This window comes from Caloenas nicobarica, chromosome 1 (genome assembly GCF_036013445.1).
Source record: "Caloenas nicobarica isolate bCalNic1 chromosome 1, bCalNic1.hap1, whole genome shotgun sequence".
NCBI lineage: Eukaryota > Metazoa > Chordata > Aves > Columbiformes > Columbidae > Caloenas > Caloenas nicobarica.
Window position 1 is genome coordinate 57902344 of NC_088245.1, and position 25252 is coordinate 57927595.

The 25252-nt window shown below is 36.3% G+C and overlaps 1 protein-coding gene across 1 annotated transcript in view; it reads left to right on the forward strand.

Annotated features, from left to right (window-relative positions):
- ZFC3H1 (zinc finger C3H1-type containing) overlaps positions 1–25252 on the forward strand; it is a 41177-nt gene that overhangs the window by 13290 nt on the left and 2635 nt on the right. The window contains exons 10-33 of the mRNA XM_065633312.1: positions 3349–3486; positions 3883–4001; positions 4340–4486; positions 5259–5433; positions 5627–5758; positions 6456–7004; positions 7088–7197; positions 8404–8535; positions 9613–9734; positions 10265–10366; positions 10720–10836; positions 11726–11909; positions 13674–13860; positions 14338–14523; positions 16396–16633; positions 17676–17781; positions 17859–18057; positions 18535–18629; positions 19602–19712; positions 21225–21329; positions 21426–21591; positions 22314–22414; positions 24067–24168; positions 24756–24795. Coding sequence (XP_065489384.1) covers positions 3349–3486; positions 3883–4001; positions 4340–4486; positions 5259–5433; positions 5627–5758; positions 6456–7004; positions 7088–7197; positions 8404–8535; positions 9613–9734; positions 10265–10366; positions 10720–10836; positions 11726–11909; positions 13674–13860; positions 14338–14523; positions 16396–16633; positions 17676–17781; positions 17859–18057; positions 18535–18629; positions 19602–19712; positions 21225–21329; positions 21426–21591; positions 22314–22414; positions 24067–24168; positions 24756–24795 — 3663 coding nt within the window. The remainder of the gene's footprint in view (positions 1–3348; positions 3487–3882; positions 4002–4339; positions 4487–5258; positions 5434–5626; positions 5759–6455; positions 7005–7087; positions 7198–8403; positions 8536–9612; positions 9735–10264; positions 10367–10719; positions 10837–11725; positions 11910–13673; positions 13861–14337; positions 14524–16395; positions 16634–17675; positions 17782–17858; positions 18058–18534; positions 18630–19601; positions 19713–21224; positions 21330–21425; positions 21592–22313; positions 22415–24066; positions 24169–24755; positions 24796–25252) is intronic.

Consider the following 25252-nt stretch of genomic DNA (forward strand, 5'->3'; position numbering starts at 1 on the left):
CAGTCTTGTTGCTTAAGTTATTCAGCATACTAAACTAATTAGAAAACTAACCTTGCGGGGGGAAAAGGACTTTTCCTTCTAGGGGAAGTTGAACTTTTTCAGTGAACTGTGTGTGAGCATCAGAGTTAGCACAGAAGTGGTGGCAAATGGCATGTCTGAGTGGGGCTGGAAGACATAGAGAGTATTCTCTTCAGGCAGCAGCAGTCTTAATTACATTAGCTCAAGCCATATTCTGTAACCTGACCTTCATTTGAATGGTCATGGGAGGTATGTGCAGCTAGCACTTGATTTGTGATGTCTACAATCTTCATGGACTGTTGGAATTGTGACGTAAAAACATATTTGCCTGTGTTATGCCAGACTGGAAGCCTGTGTAATCATCTGTTCTATTTGTGGCACTGAATCATACATAGTGGATAGCTCGCAACTATTTTAGCACCACATCATACAAAGCTTGATTTTTATAGCTCTTTTCCGTGCAGATTCTGTAATGAATAGTATGATTGAGTCCATAGCTTTGCCTTTCTCTCAGTGGATGGTGTCTCTAATAAACTATTTGATTTACTAAATTTGGAGGAATATACAGGGTATTCCAGAAAGATGGACCCAATATGAAATCACTGTATCTTTGAAACTTGGTCCAAACACTCTGTATAATATCTTAGATACTATAATATCACTATCAAATCTAGCTATAACTGGCCAGCAGCTTTCTTGCTTATAAATACAGACTCTATGATCACTTGGTCACCTGATTCCATAATAGGAAAAAAAAAGTTTAACATGGTAGAGACCTGAATCTTCCTTTTTGGGCATTCTAAGGCCTACTTTCCTTTCTGTAGGAAAACTGTGCTCTTAAGCTTCAAGTGGATGTAATTTTTTTTGTCTATACCCATCTGCACAATTTACTTTAAATTTTAGATATGATCAGAATAATTGTTCAGTGTGGGCATGCTTAAATCCTTTCTATAATCATTTCATGTTTACTTACATATTTCTAAGTGTTCCGAGTTACCACATATTCTGTTGTCCTGAGACTTCATGAACTACTGCTGCATAAATGAGGGAGAACACGTGTTACCAGGGAGCTGTTGGCTTATTCTAGTAACATAATAAGTGTCTTTTATCAGCTGTGCTATTGAAAGGCGTTATGTAAATGTTAACCTGCAACTGAAATTTAGTGCCTGTTGCTAAGGATGGTTAGCTTAGTTAAAGCTGACAAGTAAATATCTTGTGTTTGAATTAGCTAGCTTGGCTAGTGTCTTTTTTACAAAAAAAATAATTATAGAAAGAAAGCATTTGCGTTTGTTAATAATTTTCTTTAAATAGCTTGGGATATAGAATATTTATATATAAAAGAGGTGTGTGTTTTAAGAACTTATGGCTGAATAGTGGTCACAGAAGAATGGTCACGGCTTCCATCCTCTGTGAAAACAATTGGATGGGAAAATAATATCAATTACTTGTGTTAGATTAAGCTTTTAGAAACAGTTTGCATTGAATGCTTATGATTTTTTTTTTTACCTTTAGAAGTGTAGAGACTAAAAAAAGTGAACTCATGAGAATTTAAGTTTGAACTTAAAAACTGATAATTTTCCTGGAAGCGTTGTTGGACATATCCAAAAATTAGAACATCACAAAGGTACAGAAAATGAAAATTCAGGTTTTTGAGATCTAATTTTATAGTTTTGCAGTCTTAGTAGCTTACGAATGTTTGAGTATACTGTACCTTATTTTAGAAGAGTTTCTAAATTTACGAATCTTGGAATTTCTTCAGTGGAGTTGAGGACCTCTCCATCTACAGATACTGGTTTACTTTTTCAATGACTTCTTGTAACCCTTTTCTGAAGTAGTCGTGGACAGTCAGGGGTCTCTTAAGCAGAGATTGACAATACGTCTGAGAACATCATGGAGAGAGATCCTTGCATTACAGCTGAGGCCGTGGTTCCCCTGCACTAGAAGCTAATCTTACTGAAGGCAGTGTGGTGGGAGTTGCCTGGGATTACTTTACTGATTGTTAATCATTTCGCTGAACCAAATCAAAAAGTAACACCTTAGAAAAAAAACCCTTGGAGAAAAGCTGACTTTGACCCTCTCCACTATTACCTTTTCCCCTAGAAGGAAAAGGAGGAAGGTGGTTAGGGATGGTTTAACCTACACACCTGTGCCCAAAGCAGCCTGGCAGCTTTGCTTGTTTAATACTAAGAGCCAGTGATAGGGAAAGGGGTGTATCTGGCATCTGAAGATGAGAAGGGTGGGGTGCCTTGCCTGATTAATTTAGGTTTCCATGGAACTGCAGTCAGAGAATATTTGTGAGGAGAGGACTAGTGCCTTGTTCTGTTTTCTTGTACTAATGCAAACTGGAATTTCACCTACCTATGCTATGGTGGCATAAAAATGGTGGAGCTGTAGTACATTCAGGAGCAGTAGCTGCAATCCTTATTCTAAGAACTGTCCAGAAAGAGAATATGAAGAATTGTGTATTTTTCACTTGAAAAAGTAGGAAGTTTTGTGACATGTGTGCTTTAAAAGACTTGAGAGCTTTGAAGAGGTCCTGTTCTGAGGTAGAGGTTAATTGTGTAACTGTAGTTGCCCAGACTTACACTGGGAAATGGGAAGAGCAGTCCTGGAAATGTAAACTATGTTGCTTCTTTTCAAGCTGTAACTCCAGAGCATTTGAGGTTAATCTAAATTGTCTGCTTGTTTCTGCATCTTTGTGCTGGAACTGGCAGTCATCTGATCCTTGGTGAGCTGCTTCAGTTAGTTGGTTGGCAAAAAGTGATTAATCACTTTTCATATGATCTTTATGTACTGTTAGTGTTTTGCCAATTTAACTGCCTGAGCAGCTCGCTGTAAGGTCAGCTAAAGTATAACTGTGGGACAAGAGGCATCGCAACTGTGTGGCTGAAAGATGAGGAGATTCTGGTATATCTGCCGCAGCATTTCTAATGCAGGCTTGATTGATTGTTACTTCTCATTATTTAAAAAAAGTTGTTTGCAAATGGCAGATAATTTTCATTACTGTTAAAATAATTTATGAAGTATAGGAGTCAAAGGTTTTGAGATTTGTCTGTTATGACAATGGAGATGTGAATATGCTGCAGATACTTGGGAAGAGGTTGAAAATGTTGGAGTACTTTTCATGTTACAGTATCAAGAATGGGTACAGTATCTCTGGCTTGTAGTAGAGATGCACAAATACTTAGGGTTTTTTTATGATGTGGAATTGGTGTGCCATGCGAACAAAAGGGGTTAACCTCCTTTTGGTCTTCTAGTAAACATGCGCTTAGTTGTGTCTGTCTCTGTAGCTTTTTCTTCTTGCTATAAAACTTTTTTTTCTCCCCACAGCTTCCAAAACACAAGTCTGTTGTGGTCACATTAAATGATTCAGATGATAGTGAGTCTGATGGAGAGCCGTCTAATTCCACTAACAGTGTATTTGGGGGTCTGGAATCTATGATAAAAGAAGCAAGGAGAAATGTTGAGGTAAACATTATCAGCATTTAATAGATTTATTTTGTAATGATTTTGCTTTGTATGTGGAGTTTAAACTTCAGAATTTGATCAAGATATACTGGATTACATCAGAAATGGGCGAGAGTGAGTACATTACTCCTGTTTGGACCATTACATTGTAATTTGGATTACAGAAGGTAATTAAAATGATTTTTTTGGTTAAGGTGGTATCCTGAAGATGGAATTTTTAATGTATTTTGGTTTCATTTTTCAACTAAAATTCAATGCATATTTCATTGCTAGCAAAAAAACTGGCTTAAAAGATCTGATTAACCTTGGACGGCTTTAAGTTTGTGCTGAAATGCTGCTTAAAAATAGGGGTAAATAGCTGTGTGACTAGTATTGACTTGAACCTCGTTGTAACAGGCCTCAAAAATCAAAGCCCCTCCAAAATCAGAAAAAGAAAACGATCCAATGAGAACTCCAGAAGCTTTACCAGAAGATAAGAAGATAGAATACAGACTCTTAAAAGAAGAGATTGCCAGGTACAACCGAGTTGAATTGTTAAAGTAAAATGTATGTTCTTTGTAGTCCTCCACACTACTCTATTTTGTAACCGGAAGGAAAATCAGCATTTGAAAACCTTGCCATTACCTTCGGGCTTTTCCCCCACTCAGTTTTTAGTAAGAAAACATAGGAGTCTAAAGAAAGTATTTGGATTTGTACTGTCTTACAGTAGTTGATTTCAGTTGTGGAAAGTTCTTTTTATTTTAACCTGAAATCTTGTCCTGCTAATTTTTTGAAGATTTTAAAAGTATTGGGAGTACACAATGAAATGAATGTTGAAGATACTGAACATATTTGCTTTTAACATCTATTTTAGTCGTGAGAAGCAACGCTTAATTAAATCTGATCCATTGAGGAACAATTCTTCCCCTGCAAATTCTGATGGTGAAGTTGATGGAATTGGGAGAATAGCAGTAGTGACAAAACAAGTTACAGAAGCAGAAGCAAAGCTTAAGAAAAACAGGTACCTATTTCACTATCATAAGTCCTACCTTTGAGGGTGGTGTGACTAATATATATAAATGAATGTTCCGGCAAAACAGGTATGCTGTTTGAAGTGTTTTCTGTACACCTTTTCTCTTTTAGCACACCTCTTCCATGTTTCTCACCCTTCTTCCAAGTTACCTTGGAAAATACAAGTGCTCTGCATCCTTCTCTGCTTCTGTTTCCACTTGATTATTTCTGTGTGGTCTCATGAGCAGACTGGTTCCTGGTCAAACATAAACTGAGGGACATTCTTCCACCCTGCCTTTATTCACACCCATCTATCTAAGTCTTTATCTTGCTTCCTTTCATGCATAGCTTTTTGTATTTGATTACTCTGCTATTGTGCCGTAATACTATGGCATGTAATCTGCTAATGTGTGTGTGTGCCCGAAGTTAAGAGTTGGGTTGTTACTTAACAGAAAGTGAGAACTTCTGTGTCTTGAATGTCTTAATTTAAAAAAACAATATCAAAGGTACATCACTTGCTTACCTTCCCTTGTCCTCATAACTAGAATGCTTTCATCTCCCTTTACACTGACATGGTGAACTTGCGATATGGAAATCTGTCATATGTACTAGCAGTATTTGGTGTGTCATAGATGTTAAGACTTCCTGAAAAAACTTAGAATGCTGTTTGATAAGTGAAGAAGAGCTGGGTTTTTAAATAACTAGTCTTTCAGAGGAGCAGCAATAGCTCTGAGAAAATTCCCTTTAGAAAAAATTTTCTTACGTGGCCTTTCTACTTCTAGACTTCTACTGATGAAAGATGAATCTGTTCTGAAACATTTGTTGCAACAAGAGGCCAAGAAGAGAGAGAACGTTCGAATTGCTGAAAATAAGATTAACAAGCTGGCTGAACAGCTGCAAGCAACAGAGAAGATTTTGAATGCTAACAAGATGTTTCTCAAGAAGCTTCAGGAACAAGTAACTTTAATTTTGAGATGTTTCTGTTTTCTAGAGCTTGAAATCTTGAAATGGGAAGCCTGATTTTTGGAGACAGTAGTCTTTTCTTTGAATTAATCATTAATTCCCCTATCTTTTCTGATTATATTTTATTATGTGGTCATATCTGAAGATTTGCATCTTACCGTAGTATTTCTTTATTTTCTTTTTCCAGATTCATAAAGTTCAACAACGAGTTACGGTAAAAAAAGCTCTGGCATTAAAATATGGGGAAGAACTTGCTCGAGCAAAAGCAGTAGCAAGTAAGGAAATTGGGAAAAGAAAACTGGAGCAACATCATCTTGGAGTAAGTCTGCATGCTTTTAAACCATGCTGTACTTCAAAAGCAGTAGCAATTTTGATTAGGAAACTTAGTTCAAATGGTATTTCAGGAAAATAGGTAAACATTTCAAAAGCACTGTAGGAATCTTCCTATCGGATTCCTATGTTTTTGAGAATTCAACAGAAAAAGCATTAAACATTTAAAAAAAGACTGTTCAAAACCTTCATTTCTGTGCCAAGGGAATGTCATTCATAGCTAAGTAATAACAGGAGCTATATGCCTGTGAAGGAAATACTTAGTGCCCGCAGACATCAATGATCTTGTTAAAACTATCTAGCAAAGATGCTGAAGTGGGGATCTGATCATCTTGTTTTGAAAAACAAAATACAGAAAACGAAGACTAATTTTTTTGGTGTGTGTGTTCCCCTCCGACACTCTCTGCATACTTGTTTTATGGCTCACCTTTTAAATGCAGCTAGAACTTCTGTTGAAACCCCGTACATGATGCGTAGTAATTTTTATTGAAAAATCTGCAAACGTGCAAGTTGAATCATGGCAAATCCTTTTGTGGTTTTCCTGCTGTTTGTTGAATTTTTCTGGCAGGAGTTTCAAACATGTTTTTATGAACTCTGAATTAAATATCTTGCCCATGTTTTGTTTACCTCCTGTCAATAGATCAGTAAATGTGACAATGAAATAAAGGGATTTTTTTTCCTTCCAGCCAAGCAAAATGTTGAAATTGGAGACATCACCTGCATCAAGTCCAAAAAAGCATTCGGCGGAATTGATTGCACTAGAGAAAAAGCGGCTACAGCAACTGGAGTATGAATATGCTCTGAAGATTCAGAAACTGAAAGAGGCCCGCGCGCTTCAAACCAAGGAACAATCAAATATTGCACCTCATGCAGAAGAGGAATCTGACTTTGCATTACCTCAGCCATCACTTCATGATCTTACACAAGATAAATTGTCTTTGGACAGTGAGGAAAACTACTTTGATGATGAAGTTCTGTCTAATTCAAACCGAGAACGAAGGAGGTCTTTCAGAGAATCTAATTCTTTTACTAAACCAAATCTTAAACACATGGACACTCCAAAACAAGAAACTATAAACAAACTTTCTAAAAAGGCATCAGAGGAGCCTGAATTGTTCCTTGGGTTAAATGTTGATGAACTGAAAAAACTTTATGCTAAAGCTGACAGCTTGAAAGAGCTGCTAGAGAAAAGTACTGCCTCTATAGTACCCAGGGAAGATCTGTTATGTGGTCAGGTAAATGCTTTAAAACTAAATCTGAAGGTTGTCTTTATTAGGTGGTATTGCACTTGCTATATATCTGTTTATCTGTTTCCTAGGAAATTTCAGTGGATATGGATTTTGTTACATCGCAAAATAAACAAACTGAAGTGAAACCATTTCCATTTGGACCGTATCATAGTCCTCTTCTAGTATTTAAATCCTACAGGTATGAAGGCCGTAGCAGCTGTTTGAATTCTGTCTATATATGTTCTTGTTCAGGTATTCTTCAGTGCTGTTCCTTGATAGCCAGGCATATACAGAAGGACAAGTTGCAGTGAGAAACTTGACTATCCTGAAACAATTTTATCATTATGTTCCCTAAACTAGACTTTAATTACTTTTTCTGGTATGCAGGAGTCCCTTGCTTTAGTGCAGTATGTTGCTTTTATGTTGTATTGTGTACCGTTCCCTGCAACTGGGTTGTTGTTTGGTATAACTAAATTAAAAAATAATAGTTAAGATTTTCATAGCCATTATGAAGCAATCTAAAATCCAGGAAAAAATCAAGATCGAGCAAATCACCTACTTTTGGATTCCTGCTCAGTGGAAAGAGGCATGAGCACAGTGATTCGTCTTGACTTAAAGTGGGCACCTGCAAATATAATCAATTTGAGACCACAGCTGTCTTTTGACTGAAGAGAGCTTGGTTCCTGCACATTAACTTTTAGAAAACAAAAGTTTGGAATTTAAACTAGAGCAGCTAAATCCTGCCATGTACTTCAGGTTTTTGATTTCTGTATTATTAAGCAGCAAAAGATTGAGGATGCATCATAAAGGAGTATTCATTTTAACTTGTAGGTTATGGCTTCAATTACTTAAGGAGCTAGAAGTCCCTGAATTGACATAGTCAAACTTTGGGTAAAGATTTTAAAAAAGCATTAGTCTGCTCATCTCAGACTTTTTGTGTTGTTTGTTTACATGTTCTAAAATCTGATGTGGAATTTTTCACTGTTTTCAGATTAATCTTTAATGGTTTTCTTTATACTTCCATTTGATGATGATCTTATGCTGACCAGAGCATGAGTGCAGGTTTCTTTAGAACTAAACTAAAATTTGGTTTCAGTAGTTTGCTTTTACTAGTGGATGATTACTACCTTTCCTGTCTTTATATGAATTACGTTCTGCACCTAGGGGAGAAGAGAATGTTAAAGCAGAATGTTTAGGTTGAGAAATACTGTTTCGTTCTGTCTCTTTCACACTGTTTTCACCTTCCTCTTAACTCATAGGTCAATGGTGCTGCTTTTGGTTAGTAGTAGGGTTTTGGAAATAAGAGGTTTGATATAGAAGTGGTGATTATTTTTAAAAATTCTTTTTTAGTAAAACATATCTTACCTTGTAGGCTTTGTCATGATAATTCACTGTTTCGTTTTAGGTTTAGTCCGTATTTTCGAACGAAGGAAAAACTGTACCTCAGTTCAGTAACGTATAGCAATATGATTGAGCCAAAACAGTGTTTCTGCCGTTTTGATTTAACAGGCACATGTAATGATGATGACTGTCAGTGGTGAGTTCTTTTTAATTTTTTGTTTGGACTAAACCTTTCTTCTAGATGTCTGACTTAAAGACCAAAATAGGAGTGTTTTTCATTCATTTAAAAGGTCTAGATTTATGATCCTATGCACAAGTTCTAGAAAAGAAGGTTATTTTTAATACCCTATTGCAGATACTTGGTTGGCAGGACAAAAACACTTTCATCTAAACCATGAAGAAAGGAGGCTATTTAGATGTACTTTTAGAAAAGCAGTATGGACTATTAGAGAATATTTCACCTTTTGGTTGCCTTGTAATTCAGATGGAACTCTTCTTGGTTTATAGCTTCAGCATAACTTCAGACCATCATGGAACCTCAGGTAGTGGTTGATACTGTTGAGCACACTAAAGATGTATCATACTGCTAACAAAACAAAAGCATATACCAAATATTATATGATTATGTAAAAAAAAAAAAGGTACTATTGTAGTACTGGAATTCTGATTTTCTGGGCAAATACTAGCTAAGTTTGTTTCTTTGAAGCTTGGTGTTAAATTATATTAGAAATAGTTTGTTAAACAATGTTGCATAGTATATTTAAAAAGTTGGTACAAGAGCAAGTGGATATGAATTGGTCAAGAATAAATGCAATTTGGAAGCTTCTCACTACTGGAAATATGTAATAGGAGTGGACCTTAGCTCTTTTTTTGTCCTTTTTGGAGGCAGACAGCTTTTTGGATTAGCTTTTAGCTGTTACCATCAAACCATAGGTTCAGTCTTATAAGAGGGATCACTTTTTATAACTACCTTGTTTGACATGGGGAGTTCTAAATACTGTGTGTTAGTGTGAAACGAGCATGTAGAGGTTTATTTTAGAGAGTAAGCCTGTAGTAAAATAATGAAGACTAGGATTAAGTTACTGATGCAGGCTTAAGTTTAGAGAAGACTCCGGCATATTTAAGAGAAACTTCAGAGCAGGCTCTAGTGTTTTCTATGGATATCATTTACTTTGTACCTCACCCTAGCATGTACTAAAACCAGCTTTCTAGTTACAACCCTTATACAATTTTTGCTGTAATAAATATATTAATTGCTTATTTCTTGTTTTAGGCAGCACATGAAAGACTGTACTCTTAGCCGTCCTCAACTGTTTCAAGATATTCTATCTTACAATTTAGAACTGATTGGCTGTTCAGAAAAAAGCACCGATGAGGAAATCAGCACTGCCACAGGTTTTTAAGAGTCTTTTGTTCACTTTTGTTTACAAAGATTCATTTCTGAAGGAAATGGCTTTCATTAAAAGCTCCGGGTGCAAGGAGTTTGATGTAAAGCAATGTATAAGACACAGCTATGTGAAAAAATAGGTTTCTGCAGTTGTGCAGTCTTTGTAGTGATAGTTACCTTGATGTCTTTACAGAAAGAAAAAAAAATCGTTGATCTGTGGAACATTTCACTCAAAGTATTGAGGGGATTGGGGAGCAATGGGCATGGAGTCTTTCCCTCTCCCTTTCCTTGCGTCTTTTTGTAACTACTGGTCTGGTCTGCTTCAGTGGATCTGGAATTCTATAATAATGCTGTTGCCATATAGGCAAATTGCAGAACCAAACTTTGTTTTGCCTTTCTTTTTCCTAATATGCTAAATTACGATACCTCTTGAAAGAGTCACTTTTCATGAATTTAGCATAGATTGTGCTAAACTGCTGTTGTTACCTATCCATTTTCATATATGTGCTTACCTAAGATAAAAATATTATTGTTTCAGAAAAATATGTTGAAAAACTTTTTGGTATAAACAGAGACCGTATGTCAGTGGATCAGATGGCTGTTCTTCTGGCCAGCAACGTCAATGAGAGTAAAAGTCACAGTAAGTAACTTTGTAGATTAAATACAGTATGAAGGTTTTTAAAAATTATATAATACCTTGATGATTTTGTGAACCAAGAATAATTTTTTATTAGTTTATCTCAGTATTATAGACTCTGATTATCATAAATGAAAGGCAGCAGAGTCTGTTTTAAGGCAATAATAGTTTTAGAGTCTCAATTTGGTAAAGTGATTTATGCACTTAAGCACAATAGCTTTTACAATAAGTAGTGCCGAAACTTACACACTTGCGTTTCACTCACAGGATGTTTTTATCTGAAATCTTTATTAGCAAAAAGGTTTTAATCTTGAATACAGAAAAGTAAGAGTTTCTTCTACTTTGCTTGTTTACAGCACCTCCATTTACAACGTGGAAAGATAAAAGGAAATGGAGACCAAAGTACTGGAGAAAACCTCTGTTAGATAGTAGCAGCAGTGAAGAGGAACAGTGTGTTGGACCTATTAAATATGGTAATCTGGATGTGTGGCATCCATTAAAAATGAGTACTGGGGGAAAATATCTACCAACCTCTTCCCATCACCAAATTTTTAAAGTGGTTCTTAAGAAAACTGATGCTTTTAGCAGCTCTCTTGACTTTGTATTCCCTGCATGGAAACTTTATTTTGCAAAATGGTTTGGGTAAAGTTTTACCTGAATTTGTTGTATTTAAGGAAAAAAAAATCTAGTGTAACGTGTGACTGGAAGTTAAAGTGGAATTTCTACTCACCTGTTCTTAAAAGGAGCATAAGGAACTATTTCCCTAGAATGTTTCAGCTTTGCTCATAGACCTTTAGGATTTTTTAAATTTTAATTTTGCCCTCCCAGAACTAAAAGTAGTAAAACTTTGTGTACTTGTTTATTTTAAATTTCTATAGAGTTAGTATTCAGTGTTGAGGAAAAAAAAAGCTGCTGTTAAACAGCATTTGAGACTTGGAAGCTTGCTAGAGCATCTGTAACCTAACAGTGTCTCACATGTGACTCATGCAAGTGGGAGCTTTAGGATTTGTTAGCAAAACCCTGTAAAAAGGATTCTTAGAGACTCAGAATTGATATGAATTTTTCTTTGTCAGATATGTTAATTTCCTAATGCTGCTTAAGGAACTGCCTTAATTAGTGTCTGTTGGTTAAAGCAGCCTTTTACTGCTATTTATTTTTTGCCTTCACATTTGAAATATAACCAGTTTTCTACAGACTACACAGTTCTAAGTTTTAGAGGATGTTGAAATAACCATATTTTGTTCTGGTCAATGGCTATGCTTGAAATATATAAATGCCACCTCTTGTATGAGTTCTTATCTTACAAGTCACTTCATTTTTGAAATGAAACATCTTTTTAAAAAATTTTGTTTTCATTTGCAGCCAATCCCACAGAACATAAAAAAAGAATCCCAGCTCTTGATGCTGTGGTGACTCCAGATGACGTCCGGTATTTCACAAGTGAGACTGATGACATTTCCAACTTGGAGGCCAGTGTCCAAGAAAACCCCTGTGATGTACAGCTTTGGATTAAACTTGCATACAAATACTTGAATCAAAATGAAGGGTAAGCCTGCTACATTTTGGATTTGATTTTGTGCTTCGCCCGTGCTGCTGTGATCAAATTTCCTTTCTGATGTTAAAGAACTTCCTTCAACAATACCACAAATAATGTATTACTTGAAAGGAGGCTAAAAAAATAGATTAGATTTCCTATTGTAGGCAGTATAGCATGTAATAAATTATGCTGGTGGTTTATCTTTAGGTAGGTTCTGGTTCAGGATGGAAGTTGATGGAAAGTAGCGTGGGAGAAGTGATTGTGTTTGAAAAGTGCACAAGCTACTGTGTTCCCAAGATTACAGTGGAATGTTGTACTTTCAGTGATAAAGTAGTAGACCAATAAACTCAAATTGGTTTCTCCTCTATTGAGTGAATGGTTGGAATAATGTTTGAAATTACTTTCATCAGAAAGCTTTCTTGTAGGAACAGTTCTGCTACATGATTTTGTCTGTAGAAATGGTCCAGCTGAGCACTCATCGTCTTGTTTTGTAATTTTTTAACTTTTGGATTTCTAAGGTTTTCTAGTTTCTGTTTATTTAAGTTATTCTCTAGGATATCATGTTTTTATTGGCAATCAGGTAATTTCAGTAGGAGTTCTGTCATGATTTCATTCTAGAAATGGACTTTGATTTTAATAGTGAGGTACTAGCTTAAGCAGCTGCAGCAGGGAAGAAAGGGAATGGAGAGGAGCATCTGTCTTTCAAAAGCCTTGTGTAAACTGTGGATAATGGAAAGTGTAGCAAAAGATCAGTTTAGCTGTATCGGTCGGTGCCTGAACACTGCGTCGGATAGAACTGGAAAGGCCAGTACTCAATGAAAATACTACCAGCAACTGGCAGGGTGAGAAGAGCACACTTTCTAAATCTAAGTGTACTTGGAAAAAGACCAAGAAAAGAAGGGAGAAAACCTAATGGGAGACTGCATCCTTTTCTTAAAACAGCCACCTTCTCCCTTTTCTACCACTCTCCCAGTACTCTGAAGAAACTGAGTGGTTTAGTAGGTGGCAATGGTGGTATGAGGGGGTGGGGAAGGCTTGAGACTTACACTCAGTTGACTGTATTAGTTTTATTTTGGGACATGTGCTTTTCCCTTCATAAATGGCAATGCAAAGTAATTTCTAAAGATGGTTTTAAAATAAATGTGACCTCAGAAACTTTCTGTGGTTTTATGGAAGTTTGTTTATGCATTAAAGCTCAGCTTTGTGGTTTGCAATATAGTCAGTTATTTGAGCTAATCTTGTATCATCTTGTAATAATTATCTCAAAAAGTAAGATCTCCTTTATTTAATCGTTTATAGGCAGAAAAAACCTTCATGGCATGCATAGCAACCTAAAATAAAGGCTTATACTTGATTGTAGAAAGTAAATTAAATATGTAATAAATTCCAACTTTAATTTGCTAAGCCTTTGAAATTTCTACTTGCATTAAGTCTGTCTGTTGTAAATGCCTTTATATGATTGCAGCTTGAGACTTCTCCGTACAGATGAATCTTACCCATTTTCAATTAAATTGGACTCTCATTTGAATCGGCATTCTTATCCTAAAAAATTTATTTTTCTATCCACTATGATAATTGCACTTAATAATAACCTTTGAAGGATAAAAACTTACTCAAACTTTGAAACTCTCGTAGTAAAGGACATGTTTAAAAAAAAAAAAGGCTGATGGTGTGTCACTTCCATTCTAATTATAAGCACCCATTTTAATATTTGCTATTGTGTAAGCTGTGATACTAATACAGTTGATGTGAATGCTTTTTTAATTTTTACAGGTCATCATCTGAGTGTTTAGATTCTACTTTAAATGTTTTGGCTCGAGCCCTTGAGAACAACAAAGAAAATCCTGAAATTTGGTGTCATTACCTCAGACTCTTCTCAAAAAGAGGAACCAAGGAGGAGATACAGGAAATGTGTGAAACAGCAGTGGAATATGCTGCCTCTTACCAAATCTGGTGGACAGTAAGTTTAAAAACAAAAAGTGTATGTGACATATTCACTTAAGTATGTGTTTTCTACTGTAGAAAACCAGTATGTGTGACAGGGAAAGTGTGAAATGAAAAGCACTACAGCTTTTTGAAAACTCAGAAGTTGCTCAGAAAATTAAGCAATTCAAAGTTCTGTTTGCAGGATATTTGTAGAAATCATCACTTTTCGTCAGGTATTAAGAGTTATTTAAAACCAAAATGTTACATTTCTTATTTTTTGTTACTTAAGTTTGAAAAAATTATCTTTGACTGTTTAATCTTTAATATTTAAGCAGTATTTTTTGATATTTCATGTGAAAATTTGGTGTGAGGAAGGGAAATATGGTTCATAAGGTGGTGAAAGACCTTATCTGAAGTTTGTGATTCCTATGATTTTTAAACTTAAATCTGGAAGATTTTCTAGTATTCTGACTATAGTAATTCATTACAAATATGAATTATTTCTTTCTAGTTTTTGAATTTGGAAAATTCCTTTGATGGAAAAGACTATGTATGTGGGAGGATGCTACAGTTCCTAATGGAAGTGAGAGAAGAAAATCCAAATCTCGTGTCCTTTCAGCTGCTGGAGACTCTCCTGTACAGGGTTCACTTAAGCCTGTTTACAGGAAGACATCAGAATGCTCTTGTTCTGCTGCAGGTATCTTCGAGGTTACCACTCCAGGAATTGTCTTCACACTTTCAACTTTCTAATGCCTGTTACTCTGATAGTGTCAACTTTAGAAGAATTGTTCGTTCTTTTATTTGCCAAAGAAATTCTCCTAGAGACTCCTGTTTTGAAATATGATGCCATTGCAAAATTTGGATATGCCTTTGCGGTTTTTGTTACCTATTTTGCTTTGCTTGTGTAACTAATAGCCTAGACCACTACAGCTCAAAATAATTCCCAGGGAATTGCTTTACTACTTGATTTCTGGTAAGCGGTAGAACACATTTCTGCAGAGAAGGGCTTTTGAGTAATATCTTGCCTCAGGTACTCAAATGTTTATTGCTACACACAATTATCAAACCAGTAGTTCTTAGAAAGAACATAATACGATATCTACCAGCATTGCCCTGCTCCAAAATTAGTTATCTCAGGCTTTTATTGTGACTGTAGAAAGAACTTTGGTCACTGTTCTGTAGTCAGAAGTGATGGATGAAGGTGAGAAATCGAATGCTGATGTCAGCTCCTCCTACAAGTGGGAGCTGCTGTATTTTCAATGGCAAGTGTTTCGTTCCTCCCAGCAGGTGGCACCGGCTGCTTGCTACACCCTAAAACATTTTTCTCAGTTGTGTCGTTTAAAACTATGTGTTTTTCTAGGTCCAGTTTAAATAGACAAGTGTAATGCTGTGTTGACTTCCTCCAAAAGCTATTCTAAACACAGCAGTACTGATAAATGTAAGTCTGTATGTTTGACTGAATGAACCAAAAGAACAGAGGGACAAAAAAGTTTGTGTCAAATTGATATGGAAATCCAGTATATATGGGGGAATAACATGGGTTAGTTTCTTTTACCTTTCCCCATTTTTTTAATGTTAATCTGAAATGTGTAGTTGAAAAGAATGTCTTGCGGAAACCGTATTTAAGGGAAGACAATCTCTAAGTAAATGCTACTCCAGAATGAGTAGCAATGTGTCTCTTTATAAACTTGAAAACAAATTTGCTGAAGTAAATATTTGGAAGGGTGAATAAGTGAAATGTTTTTGAAACTACAGTTTTTGCAGGACAAGTGTCCTCCTTCTGAATTTTGCCTGAATTTGCAAGTATTTTCATTCTCTTGAAAGTGCATTGTTTGATTGTACTGCATTTATCCAGAAAAAAATGTTGGCACGTCACTAGCCATGAGATTCTATTCTGTTTTAGGAGCAATTGTATTTAGACTAATTGCATGCTCTAATGATTTTCTTTGGGATCTGCCAATTTAACTGGGCTATTCTAGTTTTGCATATGAGTGGTAGGAAAATTTGAAGTAGTATCCTTGGTCTCAGTAATGTTTCCACCACTTTTTTTTAAACAATATCTCTAGACATGGTGGTGCTTTCAGTAGGCTTGGATAGCTGTGACTTAGTAGCTATATAACTAGAGATTGATAAAAAACTCCAAAACAACAAACCACCCCCAAACCACAAAATCAGTAGGATGTAGCAAGATGAGTCCAACTTGCACATGAGTTGTCTCTAGAGCTCACGTATTATTTCTATCTAACTGGAAATAATTGTCCAAGAATTAAGCAGAAAGACAGAACACATATTGGGAGATGGAGGTTTTCAAACTCTGTTCACTTTTCAAGAGAATAATCTTCTACAGTTTTCCTAAACCTGTTACTAGAAATTATGCATACTGTTTTAATCTAGTCACATATTAACTTAAGCCAAATAGAATCATGATGGATGTTAAGAATTAGTTCCTGTGTTTTGTATGGAAAAGATTTGAGAATATTAAAAATTACTCTTCCTGTTTCCTATTATCGTTATTAGATCTGAAAGATTTTGTGTTTGAAATATAATGTATTTATTTTAACCTTTACAGAATGCTTTAAAATCAGCAAATGAAAAGACAATATCAAAACACCTTGTTGTAAGTGACCGTTGCTTGGCTTGGCTGGCTTACATACATCTGGCTGAATTCGACTGTCTCCCAGGCAAGTTCTATGATCCAGCCAATGTCAGTCCTTCAAGGATGATGAATAAAGAGCCATTTTTAATACCGTGGCAAACAGCTGAAGATGTGAAGACAGATCCTGATACACTGTTAGTTATGTTTGAAGGTAAGATTAAGGAGGTAGACTACCTAATACATCGCTCACTTGTTATAAATCAAGAAATACTATCCAACTTTTGGAATTTCAAGGCAGTGCAATATTGCTGATGACCATGTTAAGCCATTTGGATTCATATTTCCTTGATTTTAAACAGAGCAGTGGGGCAAGTCCATGTTCTCAGGTGCTTAACACACATACACACTGAGTTTTTAATCTGTGTTTCAAAGCCATAGCTTTTTCTCTGAACGATGATATTCTATCAAGATAAAGACCAGTATGGCGTTGCTAGTTTTCTTGGGCTTATGCAAGCATAAAGCCAAGCTCTCTCTCACCCTCCCTCCCCTCAGTGGGATGTGTCTATTGGAAAGTTACTGAACAATTCTTAAAGATGTAAAATGAAGATACTAGAAGAAATTGAATCCTTGACTTGTGGTGCTGCCAGAGGTAGACATTATAATAGGATTGTGTAAATGTCAGTACTTAGCATGTTAGCTACCAGCAATACTGAATCGCCACTGAAAATATATCTATGCTGCAGATGGTGATGCAGTGTGGAAGTACTCAAGGACAGGTTGAGTAGCCCAGCTGTGAGAGTGAAGGCAGTCTAGCTGTGATAGCTGGGTGGTCATTATTGGGTAATTTTTCATTGTGCTGAGAAGAAAAATAATATATTAGCTTTTGTTTCAATAGCTTTCAGCAGCTATGCTGGAAATCCTGGAGTGTAGTTTTAAATACAGTGATGCATTGCTGTCTGTAACGTGGCTTTAACGCTTAGTTGTTTTTTCAATGAATGAGGGATGAATCTTCTGAAAGACTTTTGTCTTTGCACTGTGGTGATAAGTGTTAAGAGAGCTTTTCCAAAGGTGGTGGTCTTTATTTTTTTGGTTTTGTTTTTTTTAATACTTAAAAAAGCAGCAATCTCAGAAATACTTTTCCACACTTCGGTATTTTCATTATGTTAAATGAGACTTTTTATTATGTTAAGACTTCAAATAACTTTGACATTGCTTGAGGTCTAAAGGCTTGATTTCATACTTTTGTTTTGAAGACGCGGTCAAAACATGTACCGATGAAAGCCTTGAGGCTGACAAAAGAATAGCTATCTGCTTTCCTCTCTACAAAAACATGATAGCTTTGCTGAAACTTCTTGAAAGGTAAGTTGTTTCAAGACATATTTAATTGGACTACTCAACTCTGCTTTTTTGAAAACTTACCTTTAATTTTCTTTAAGGTGGGAGTCTGCTGCAGAACTTTGTAGATCTTTATTGGAGCTCTGCCCTAACAACTGTCAGCTCTTGGAGAGTTTGGCCGCCTTGTATTTGCAGATGGGGCAGAGTGACAATGCCTACGAAGTGTGGATTGGAGCGTTTGAGAAGAATCCTCAGAATGCAGAAATTTTTTATCAGTTGTGTAAATTCCTTGTTTCACAGGTAATACTCCACTCCAAAAGTCATTTTGTTGGTCTGCTGGCTTTGTAAAGTTTGGATTTTATGTGTTATTTTAAACACTTTTCAAGTCAATTGATCTTCACGATTGTTTTGTAAAGTTTAGTTCTCTTTTATATAGGTGGGAAAAAACAGAATTGGCAAGATTAGTGACATGACTAAAGATAATGGAAGGAATTACATGCAATCATAAATTTATAGTTTGAATTGTTCTAATCAAGCATTAATATCCTTATACAAGAACAGATGTTAACAGGAAACCCTGTAACTTGTTTTCAGCTTTTTTCTGCTACCTGCAGACTGACCCAGTTAGACTTCATTCTTGAGGGAATGAAGACAATGGAGCATTGCAGAGACAGAGACACCACTGGTTATTTATTGTGCTTAAATTGTTCCTGTCATTTTCAGGTCGATATCTGATTCTATTTGTTTTTATTTTAAAATAATAAAACCTCAAAACAGGAAAGGTCAAGCAGTGTTCTTCCACTGTTGCAAGAATTTGTGGCAGCTTTCTTTGAGAATACATGCCAACAGCACGGTCCCATGGATCTCTTAAGGTACACTTAGAATATTTTTTTCTATTTAAATGTAGGTAATATTGGCATTTTCTTGAAAAACAACACAGTCCAGAACTTTTAAACTCCACTATTTTTAGCTTGGCATGTCTTGCTAAAACTTCAAGGAATTATGATTTGCTAGTTCATAAGGTTTGTGCTTGTTGTTTGTGCAAATACACTGTAGAACCACAAGTATTCAAAGATGAAACAGCCAGCAAGTTTAATATCTAGATTTGGGGAATGGAAATTGGTCATATGTATGCCAAAGTTGATTTGGTTTGTGCAAAGCTAGAAGCCTAAAATTGCATCCTAAAATACTGTATTTAGGCACTTGCGGAAGACCTCAGTGCAGATGTCCAGCATGCTATTAATCAGTAGATAATTATTTAAAAGCACAGGTTCATATCTAGCCTGCTGATTTTTTGTTTGAATTTTAGCACCTAATTGAGAGGCTTACTGAAGTTTTGAAATATGCAAGTTCCCTGTAGTCAAAATAGATGCTTCTGAAGGCCTTCAAAGGGAGACCTTCTGTGCTAAAGCTTATGCAGATAAGGCTTTGAAATGTCGTGTTGGTTTTTGGTTTGTTTTTTTTTTTTTGTCTCCAATTTAGGTGTTAGTTTTATTCCTGCTTACGTTTGTTTGCATTAAATTTAGTACTGGCAATGCTACTTAGCTGACTGTAGGTAGGTAATTGTACCTTACTTGATTAAACTTCATGATGTGAGGGGAGAGATCAGAGACAGGAACATTTAACGTGTACATAATGAGGGAGTAAATGCTTTCTACAGAAACTATTTCTGTATTTCCACTTAATGCTTTTTTGTATAAATTGTCTGGAGTTAAACTAAAATCTAGGAAAAGTGCATCTTTTTAATATGTCCCATGAACTGGATTTCAGAAGTAAATGTTGCATCCACATCCCACATAGGACTCTTCCATATTGTTATCTGCTACTATTTTTTTCTCTTGTAGATATCTCTTGAATTTTCCAATGCCAATTGAATTTACATCACCTCTCTATAAAGAACATCTTACTGATGATGTTGTAAACCAGCAAATCCCATATCTGTGGCAGATCTACTGGTGAGACTTTCTAAAGTGTTTCTGAGAAACAGCTGTTGGGTCTGAGTAAATTGCATTTTCAAAAGCAGAACATTTGCCTAAGGGTGTATGACTTAAGGTTCTTTCAATAAATGATCTGCTGGTCCTTAGAGAACCTACCTGTCTGCCGCACAACAGAGACAATTTTATGGAACTGTGAATTGTATGTCAACTTAAATTCTCCACTTGAGAAATCTTTCAGAAATTATTCCCTACGGGAACAGTAACAGACGTGTTCATCTCACAAAATGATTTTTTGTTTTACTTTTATGTTGCTACTACTAGTAGTGTTCTTCCTTCTGGCTTTCAGTTGTCTCCCTTTTATTTTACAATCATTCCCCTATTCTGTTTAACTTCGTTTAGCCCTGGTCTCTCCACCTACGTTGACTCATTGTTTCAGCTGGAACTAGCCACAGATGCCCCTCCATAGCCAAGTGACCTTTTCCTCTGCAAGAGGTTGCAGAGGTGGCAGATCTTTGTATACAGGTTTTTTGTGTGGTGTTTTTTTTTTCTTCCAACATTTCCTTAGCAGCGATATCCAGGATTGGCAAGCACCAAAGTATTAGCCATCTATGACTATCAGGAGGGTTCTGTAGCAAGGGAACAACATCAGCCCTATCTTCTTTTGCATTTCTGTAGTTGTCTTCTTCATGAGAGGTGTGGTGTTCGTTGGTTTGTGGGCTTTTTTGTTTGTGTGTGTTTGGGTTTTTTTGTTGTTTGTTTCTTTTTTTCCCCTCCTCTTGTGACTTACTGTCTTACCTTATTTTCACTGTTAACTTTACACTTTAAGGATTGTTCACTGAATCTTGGTAAAAAAAAAAAGTAGTCTACTGTCTTTTGTGAGGTTCTATATGTTGGTCTGACCATATGTTTCTTTGAGGAGCTGTGGAAGAAAAGGGGGTTTTTGAACATTCTTGTCAGGTTCTGTGGTGTTTTTGTGGTGGTGTGGGTTTTTTTTGGTTTTGGGGTTTTTTTTGTTTGGTTGGTTGTTGTGGTGGTGTTGTTGGGTTTTTTTTTTTGGTTGGTTTTTTTGAGATGCTATTTCTACCCCAGATCCCCAGTAGTATGTTTCAGAACTATTTCTTGTCCTAGTCTGATACCATTTCTCAAGTGGTTTTAATCTGACTTTGAAATTCATTGTTCTGGAGATTTCCAAACAGAAGCTCAGTAATTGTCTCCATTCTGTAGCAGTCAGAGCATCCCTATTACAAGGACTAGTAAAACGGTACTTTACAAGACTAGAGGATAATTCATAATATTTCATTTCTATTTAAGAGTTGCATTTTAAGTTGCATGTATTGTTCCTTATTTGTCTGCAGTTGAGACTTACCCATTTTAATAAGTGAACTGATAAAGTAGTCCATAATGCTGCTAAACTGAAATCTGTTTTTTCGTGTATCTCAGAATTGGAGGTTCTTGGTTGTTTCTTACGGTTAATATGTAAGAACATGTATTGTTTGACATACGACACTTTTTAACTTTCTATGTCAACAGTTTATGCCAGTCTCTTCATGCAAGTTTTGGTGAAGCACTGGATGCTTATGAAGCAGCTCTGGGGGCAGTGATGCAGCAGGAAACTGTTCAGAACATCTGGCTGGAGTAAGTTTTTTAAGGGAGGGAAGCATGTTAATGTCAAAACTATTAAGTGAAGGCTACCAGAACCATCTTTATTTTATTTTTTTTTTCTCCTTCCAGTTACCTTGTTTTTATCAATAGTAAGGTTGTTGGATCCAACAACAAAGTCCAAGAATTCAAGCTTTTTACCGACCTAGTGAACAGATGTCTGGTTACAGTCCCCACACGATACCCAATTCCTTTTAGTACTGCTGATTATTGGACCAATTATGAGTTTCATAATAAGGTAAAAATGTGTCTGTGGAAAGTTTAAATTAAACAAAGACTGATGACCTTTTAGCAGGTACCTATAATTTACTTGTTCAAATACAGCACAACACTGAGAGCTAGGAATTAGTAGAAAAAGAAACAAGTATCTGAGGAGAGTGGTGTTCTGAGCAGAAGACTGTCTAGCAGTGACCTTTCGAATAAAGGGCATGTAAGGTAAATAGAAACTTTATTATGATGTGCTTTAGTACTGTGAATGCAGCCGTTAATGACAAACTGTTATTTCCTAGAGAAAAGAGAAAATGTGTAAGGGAGGGAAGACATGGTTGAGCAAGAAGGGTCTGCAGAGCTGTAATGCTTGCAGATGGAAACAGTATTTAGGCTGTCAGTTTTGATCATGGAAATTACAGTGGTTAAGAAACAGAAGCAATAAAATAGAAGTAGGAATAAAAGCAAGTTGAGCACATATAGACAGAATAAAGCTTATAGAAATCCTGGGTCCCATTTTGCAAACATCCAGTGCATTTCTCTTTACTCACTAAATGCAGGCTAGAAGAACTAAAATACATGGTGTTAGCAACTTGACACTAACTTATTACACAAATTGATTTCTGTACCCTTGAGGAATAAGGTTTGTAGGTGGTAACTCACTTTAGTCATGTTCCTAGTTTGTCATTCCGTTATTCTTAGCAAAATTAGACAGCTATAAAGAGGATTAATGTTATAACTCAAATTCTACAGGTTATTCTTTTTTATTTGAGCTGCATTCCAAAATCTCAACATTCCAAAACCTTGGAACGGTTTTGTTCTACCATGCCTGCTAATCCTGGACTTGCACTGAGGTATGTAAAAATACTTGTAATCAAGACAAACAGCTGGTTAACATAACTACTGTTGTTTGTGCAAGACATGCATGATTTGCTTTCTACTACGGAAGTGAAACTCTTCCTCTGTTGTTGCATGTTGCTTGAGGCATGTTGTGCCTTCTGACATCATCTCAATCTAACGTGTATTTGACAGAGTTCTGTCCATGGAAAGGTTATAATTACACTGGAATTAAGTCTGCATTGTACCTGATGAGTACAAATGGTCAAAATTTCAAGTGCGTAGAGAAATGTCAGATATATATTAAAATAATGCTGTTACTTAACGATCTATTAAAAGTGTAGTTCCAGCATAAAACAAATGGAGATACTAGTGTATAACAGTCTTACCTTAAGGCTTAACTTGACATTTATTTAGCATTTATCATTATTCTTTGGGGAAAATCTCTTAGTAAGCAAAAAGCATCATACTGATTCTTACTTAAACAGCATTTCAAAATGTACTCTTCCAGGATTAGAGAGTCGATGTTTTACTATATTCAGCTGCAGTGAACTCATGAACATTTAATTGAATAATTTTGAAAAGTTCTGAAATATGTGTGTGTGGTTGGGAGCGTGGAGAGTATGACACACCTGCCTTCAGCACATGAGGTTGAATGGCTGCATTTTAAATCAAGTTGTGATTCTGTCTAGAGGAACTCGCAGCTTCCTTAGACAACGTTGATACTATGTCAAATGGGTGAGCAGAACTGACTGAAGTGTCCCCTTGCCACCCAACTGCTACAGTGAGCACCTAAGCACCACACAGCCACTCGCTCACTCTTCCTAATGGAATGGGGAAGAGAATTGGAAGAGTAAAAGTGAGAACTCATGAGTTGAGATAAAGACAGTTTAATAGGTAAAGCAAAATCTGCACACACCAGCAAAAGAAAACAAAGAATTTATGCACCACTTCCCACAGGCAGCAGGTGTTCAGCCATCTCCAGGACAGCAGGGCTTCATCACCTGTAATGGTTACTTGGGAAGACAGACGCCATCACTCCAAATGTGCCCCCTCCTTCCTTCTTCCACCCAAATATATACTGAGCATGATGTCGTATGGTGTGGAATATCCCTTTGGTCAGTTGGCTCAACTGTCCCAGCTATGTCCCCTCCCAGCATCTTGTGCACCCCCAGCCCACTCACTGGTGGGGTGGTGTGAGAGGCAGAAAAGCCTTGACTCTGTGTGAGCACTGCTCAGCAGTAATTGAAACACCCCTGTGTTATCAACACTGTTTCCAGCACAAATCTGGAACACAGCCCCATATCAGCTGCTATGAGGAAAATTAACTCTATCCCAGCCAAAACCAGCACAACTATAAAATTAATTAGCCTCCTTTCAAAGAGTTACCTTGTGCATGCTGACAATGGATCTTGTTGGTGCCAAGATCATATGTTCTCTCTGCTTTCACTGTTCTTAGTAGTTCTCTGAAAGTGTACCTTTTTCTGTTTTGTTCGGAGAGCATATTCAGTCAATATTGTATATGGTGGCTTGTGGGTTTTTTTCCTACTTGCAACTGTAGGCTCAGATGAGATGTACTATATTTTGTGTACTGTATTTGTATCTTTAGATTGCTTTTGTGTTCCTGGTGATTAGAGCAGTGTTCCTTTTTCATGAATGCCTTTTACAGACTGCTGCTGCGATACTGGGAGGAGAGCAATGTTCAAATTCTGAAACTGCAAGCCAAGATGTTTACATATAATATCCCAACATGCCTGGCCATCTGGAAAATGTAATGCAACAGTCATACATCTGTTTTCATAGATATTGCTTTTGTTTATAAGGTTTACATCACAAAGGTAAATCTGAAACATCCTTCCAATTGGGCTTATACTGGAAGTTTCTCTTTCATTATCTTAGTATTTAAACAGTAACTGTTACAACAGACAGAGGTACTGTCACTTTAAAATGAGAAATAGAATTTCCCTCTTGGGGAAACTTATGCAAATGGATATTATGCAGATAAATATGAATGATGTATTTACAAGTTGCCTTTTTAATTCAACTATTGACTTCTGTCTCCCCCTCTCTACCCCTCCCCTTTATATATCACAATAGCAGTAATCTCCATTATCCAGTGATGCTGAACTGATCTTTTTCTTCAGTGTTTGTTCATAATGGGGAACCACTGAAATGTCTTGCTCATGTAAGGTTGTTTTTAAAAAATGGCTATTTTTGTCTTTTCACTGTAGATTAACATCATTGGAAGTTAGTTTCTTCTCAAGGGATTTGTAATTCCATTCCACAGTCAGTATTCTGCCACTAATGGCATTTAAAATCATGCAAGAATAAGTATTTTTGTATATTTCTTTTCCTCAGAGCCATTGCTGCCGAATGCTTTCTAAGGGGACAAAGAGAAGTAAGTTAACACGGATTACTAAAATGAGTAATTATAAAATTCTGTAAAACTTTTTTCCTACCTTGGCTTTATCCAAAGCAACAATCATCTCTCAAACTCAAGATTTCTAGATAGTTGAAATACTGTGCATGTAGACACTGCAGCATGTGTGAGAAATACCTTTGGTGATCAAGTTAGTCATGATTTCATCATGAGTACTTGTGCAAACTCTTTGTGTGCATATTTCTCTTGCTCAGTGGGCTGTATTCTTTGTGCCACTTAAAATACAGCAGAGGGAAGGAAGGATTGCTGTGCTGGAAGATGCTAGTGACTATCATGACTATCTTTACAAGTAGTTGGAAGGGCAAGTCTGCCAAACCAATCCATGTAAAGAGTTCAAGTAGTTCCCAAGCACACCAAAGACATTACGTTTTTTTCTCCAAAAATAACAAGTTTACTCATTGGTACCTTGGGGACG